This window comes from Elephantulus edwardii, unplaced genomic scaffold, assembly GCF_000299155.1.
Source record: "Elephantulus edwardii isolate Elephantulus edwardi_28Jun2011 unplaced genomic scaffold, EleEdw1.0 scaffold00055, whole genome shotgun sequence".
Taxonomy (NCBI): domain Eukaryota; kingdom Metazoa; phylum Chordata; class Mammalia; order Macroscelidea; family Macroscelididae; genus Elephantulus; species Elephantulus edwardii.
In genome coordinates, this window is record NW_006399805.1 from 11,660,919 (window position 1) to 11,666,370 (window position 5,452).

The window sequence follows — 5,452 nt, forward strand, 5'->3', positions numbered from 1 at the left end:
GGAATTACATGCACACAGAAAAATTTCTCTCCAAATGGAGCTACAGAGGTTCTCAAGCTGAGCTCTTGAACTTGACCTCTAGAACTGACTTAGTCCTGTGGGGAGGGGAGGAGCCATCTGTCTTCATAGCCCAGACACCTATGGGGACGGTGAGGTCACAGTCTTCACCAAGTCTGTTTGCTATGACAGCTGACAGACATGAGGTTCTGCCCAGGGTTGGAATGGGGTCCAGGCTCCTCTTTTCTGTGGCCCTCTGTACCCTGTGGACAGGTGAGTGATTGTCCCAAGTCTGCCTCCTTCCCCGGACCTCCATGGCCTCAGGATAAGCTCTCCTCCTGGGTTCACAGCCTGAAACTCTGCTGCTTTCTGTCACAGGGCACATGGATGCTAGTGTCACCCAGACCCCGAGGCACAAGATCACAAAGACAGGAAGGAAGGTGACCCTGCAGTGTACCCAGGACATGAGCCACAACTACATGTATTGGTACCAACAGAACCCGGGCCTGGGACTGCAGCTGTTGCATTATTCAGTGGGCGCTGGTATCCTCGAGAAAGGCGACCTCCCTGATGGATACAATGTCTCCAGACCAAAGACAGAGCATTTCTCTCTCACGCTGGCATCCGCTGTCCCCTCGCAGACAGCTGTGTACTTCTGTGCGAGCAGTATTTCCACAGCCCTGAACAGTCATTGCAGAACCACACAAAAAGAGCTGAGGAGGGGCCGAGGCTGCTCTGTGCTCACAGCATGGCTCAGCTCCAGGAAGGTGGCCTGCAGAAGTCCTCAAGCCCCAGGGTCTCCAGGGACTGCCCAGCTCTGCCTTTGTGCACTAGGCTCCAGGAAGGTGGCCTGCCAAAGTCCTCAAGCATCAAGGTCTCCGTGACGGCCCAGCTCTGCATCTTTGTGCACTAAAATAGACTTTGGTAAGAACCTCTGACATAGACTAACATCCACCTGACACAAGCCATGGTCTTCTCAGTCACCTCCTATGTGTGTGAGGTGAACGGTAAAAAAGGATGACAAGAAAAATTGACGCATTTGACTGTGAAGCCTGGGAAGGATTTGGAATGTACTGCCATCTTCCAGAAGATTGAATGTGACTTTGTTAGAAGGTATACAACCGAATGGCCCTGAGGAGCGAGGACGGTGAAACCTTGACCCATTTCCTTAGAGCGTGTCGTCAGGGAAGACCTCTAATCACAATTAAGAAAAGTCCCAGTGCTAGAAAAAGGCAAAGTTGAAGGTCAGCAAAAGTGAGAAGATTCCCTCAAACAATGACTGACAAAATAGACCCGAACATGGACGCAAGCCTCGTGGTGGTCATGAACTGACAGTGCAGGAGCGGACAACACGTCTCTGGTTACACACAAGTCAGAGCCACGTCCACCAGGGGCAAGAACACCACAGCAGAGAACTAATCGACCTACCTGAGCAACCACTTCCACAGACAATACACTTTGTTTTCATGTCCCTTACTCCGCCCACCCCCCCTTGCCTAGATTCTCTCAGACAACACTAGAAGTCATTGAAAGCATTGGTATTACTTGGCAGGAGTTTACTGGAAATCCCTTGAGGGCACTGTCAGTGTCCCTCCATCCCTCCTGGCCACACGTTGCTTCTTCACCACCGAGGCTACAAGCCATCACCCACTGCACAGTGCAGCTCCAGTGCTCGGAACGCCACGCACCTCACTTGTCTGAAAAGGCCTCAAGGCCTGAGAAGTACAAAAATTCGTCACCTTGTTGATGGAATTTTTGTTTACTTTCTTCACAATCTGCTACATCAATTTTATATCTAATTACCAGTCATTAGCCTGAGATACCTCCCAAGATATCTTTTCTGCCTTTGAAACAGCAGCACGGCTATTTTAGATCCGCCTGGTGATGCTGACACCGGCCGTGTTTGGGCTGTTTTGTAGATTTGCTTCTCCTGCTGCCCCGCGTGGTGTTTGTCTCTTTTATGAGCCAGACCCTCTCTGGTTTTGTACAACACCCCTGATTTGCAGAAACAGCTTCTGGTCTAGGCTGGGGGCATCTTCCTCTGGAGAGGATTTTCCTCCAGTTTCTGACTAGTGTCTGGGGTGGAGGCATAACCACCTAGGGCATCAGAGGCAGAGCGCCAGGATGTAGGTGCCCTGGACCGTCTAGAGAACAGGACCGCCTCTGGTTCCTCGGAGGATGCTGCTTCAGTTTCCAGCCAGGCCACCTCATGCACAGCCACTTCTCTGTCAGGGCAGGCTTGTACGTCGCCATGATTCCTAACAGGTGTAAACAGAGCTCCCAGAATAAGACGACCTGAGAAGAACCCGGTGGTCTACATGAGAAAACGTGCATCACAGCTGTCTAACCCACAAGCCTTCAGGCGAAGGGTGCCACATCAGAGTCTAATCCACAACCCACTGTGTGGCTGGTGCCACATCAGGGTCTAATCCACAGCCCACGGTCCATCATGCAGACGGTGCCGCCTTGGGTGGTGTTTTGTGTCATGCGTGGAGTTACCAAGAGAGGTTCAGTGATGGCAGTTAGCAACAACACGGCCTGAAGAATCTCAGTACGAATTCGAGTCCTTCGCTAGAACCTCACAGTCAGTGCATTCTGACCTTACCCCTATCCAGTAGACCATTTCCTACAGGAAAAGCAGGACTGACAAATGCCCGCAGGACTCTTGCTTCTCCAAATCCCAGCCCAGTGATTCTTCACTGTTCTGGTCAGAATTTTCCTAGGGTTTTTGGGCTCTTGCCTTCTCCAAATCCCAGCCCAGTACTTCCTCACTGAGTGGTCAGATTTTTCCTAGGGTTTTTGATGGCCTGTTATTTCAGAAATGAATGGTCAGTCTTAATATCTTAGTCTGGAAACTCTGCTGAAACCGGTCCTCCATGAGTGGTCCTGCTAGCACTTGAAATGCCAGTGACATAATTTCCAGCATCACGGCAACATGATGCCACCAGACTGAGGCAAACTGACAGACGTATGATCACGTCACCATGCACGCCCTGGAGGGGGCCTCGTCACCATCCTGCCTTACGCAGAAGATCCAACCTTCCTAATAGACATGAACCTCCCCTTACTGCAGAAAGTCAAAGACTACAGCCTTCAAGGTGGATTACATCTCAACGTCAAGAAAACAAACATCCTCACCGCCAGACCAACAGCCAAAAGAGAGATGGAGAAAATAATTGAATTGTGAACGATCTCATATTACTTGAGTCCTCAATTATTATCCACAATTGTTGTTGTTGTTGTTGTTGTTGTTGATTGCCATCGAGTCAAGGTCAACTCGTAGCGACTCTATGAACAAAAGACCTAAGGCCTTTCCATAGCTATCATTGTTTCTCCAAGTTCATAGAGTTTCCAGAGGCATGTGGTTTAGGAAGTAGATACCATTCCTGCTTCCAAACCTGGTTTACAACTGGGAGCTCCACCAAACACTGTCCACATTGGGAAGCCATTCTGGTATTTGATACCCCAATGGCACAAGGTTCAGCATCATAGCAACCCAAGTTACCTCATATAGCACATTGACAAAGAGTGATGTGCAAAGTGGAAGAATGTTCCTCCAGATATAACGGCACTAGTCTCATTTAGCAGTACCCGCATTTGTTTTGTTGTGTTTTTTTTTTAATTTTTTAAAAATTATTATTTTGTGTGTATCGTCAAATCAGATCTGACTGGTACAGGAGGAGATTGCCCCTCCTTCTCCAGCAGAGCATCTGGTGGATTCGAACCACTCACGTCTGGGATTGCAGTGCAGCTTCTTGCCTCTAGGCCACCAGAGCTCGCCTGTACCCACAATTGTTAAGTGCCGTCAAGTCGTAGACAACTCATAGCAACTCTATGAACAAAAGTCCTCAACACTTGCTTGTGTGACTTTCATCCTTTTTCCAGGTTCATAGAGTTTCTGGAGGCAAGCTATTTATGGAAGTGGATCAAGAAATCAAAAGACGTCTTGCACTTGGAAAATCTGCTATAAAGAATTGCTTTAAAGTGCAAAAGAACAAAAGTGTCTGTTTAAAGGGAAGGTGGGCCTGAGTCAAGCTGTTGTATTTTTAACTGTTTCCTACACCTGTGAAAGTTAGACAACGAATAAGAAAGGCCAGAGAAGAAGACACTTTTGTGTTGATGAGGAGTAGTGAATATATTGAGTATTGAAAATACCATGGACTTTGTCAAAAGAAAAAGAAATCTGTGCTGGAGGAAATGTAGCCAGGGAGCTCATGGAAGTCAAGTGGTGAATTTTTGTCTTACATACTTGTTATGTTGCCAGGAGAGGCTAATCCTTGAAAAAAAGACATCATACTGGGAAAAGCAGAGAGTCAGCAAAGAAAGGAAGACTCTCAATGAGACGGCTGACACAGTGATGTCAGGGTTAGATCTACTGTTCAGAAGGCCACGATGGGTCACGGTCACAGGCCAGAAGATCAGGATTTAAGTTCTGTTGCTGTTATTTTACACAATTGTTTAATTAGGCACATAAAGGTTTATTTAAGTGGTAGAATCTCTCATGATTGTGTTTGAGATCAAAATAATTTCATTCAGAATTTTAATTCCTTTACCTTTTATTTTGGCTCTTTCATATTTGTACATACAACACACAAACAGATCCTAGAGAGGGTTAAACCAGGCTGCTCCTTGGAGGCAAGAATTCTGAGGCTTCATCTGACATACTTTGGACATGTTGTGAGGAGAGACTGGTCCTTGGAGAAGGACATCATGCTTGGTAGGGTGGAAGGACAGTGCAGGAGGGGAAGACCCTCTATGAGGTGGATTGATTCAGTGACTGGGGTAATCGGGATGGGTGTGTCAGAGATGGTGCGATTGGCACAGGACAGAGCAAGGTTTAGGGCTGTTGTACATAGGGTCGCTATGAGTCGCAAACGACTCGATGGCACATAACAACAACAACAACTTTCATATTTGACTGAAATAGGGCAGAGATACTGTATTTCAACTTTGATTTCCCCCAAGGGATTTTTTTTTAAACCCAGAGCTTTGAAATGATATTTAATTAGATGAGATGGGGGGAAAGTATGTTGAATGTATCTGCATTTGGCACTTTATTATTAGACTATGTTATCAAATGCTGTTATTATATTAGCTCTAATGTTCAGTTTTGTATTAGGTGCCATCGAGTTGACTGTATCTCACAGTGACCCTGTGGAAAATGCACTTGAACTTCACCGTGTCCTGGGCCATCCTCAGGATCTGACGTGCTCCAGACCATTCTTCCATTTGCTGTGTCAACTCATCTCCTTGAGGTTCTTCCTCTCTTTCCCTGACCCTCTGCCATTAGCAGCATTTCCCCAAGGGCTGACCCCTCCTGACAACATGTCAAAAGTGTGTGAGACAAGCTTCCACGTGAGTGTAACTCTATGCCCCTGCATGCTGTACCTGCTCCATCCCTCTAACCCAGGATAGGATAGAATGAGAAGAGAAGAGAGGAGGGGAGGGGAGGGGA

At 47.3% G+C, this 5,452-nt stretch overlaps 1 protein-coding gene across 1 annotated transcript in view; it reads left to right on the forward strand.

The window, feature by feature from the left end:
* The first annotated feature begins 221 nt into the window (after window positions 1-221).
* LOC102865261 overlaps window positions 222-5,452 on the forward strand; it is an 18,765-nt gene continuing 13,534 nt past the window's right edge. Inside the window, exons 1-2 of the mRNA XM_006887241.1 lie at window positions 222-270; window positions 376-684. Coding sequence (XP_006887303.1) covers window positions 222-270; window positions 376-684 — 358 coding nt within the window. The remainder of the gene's footprint in view (window positions 271-375; window positions 685-5,452) is intronic.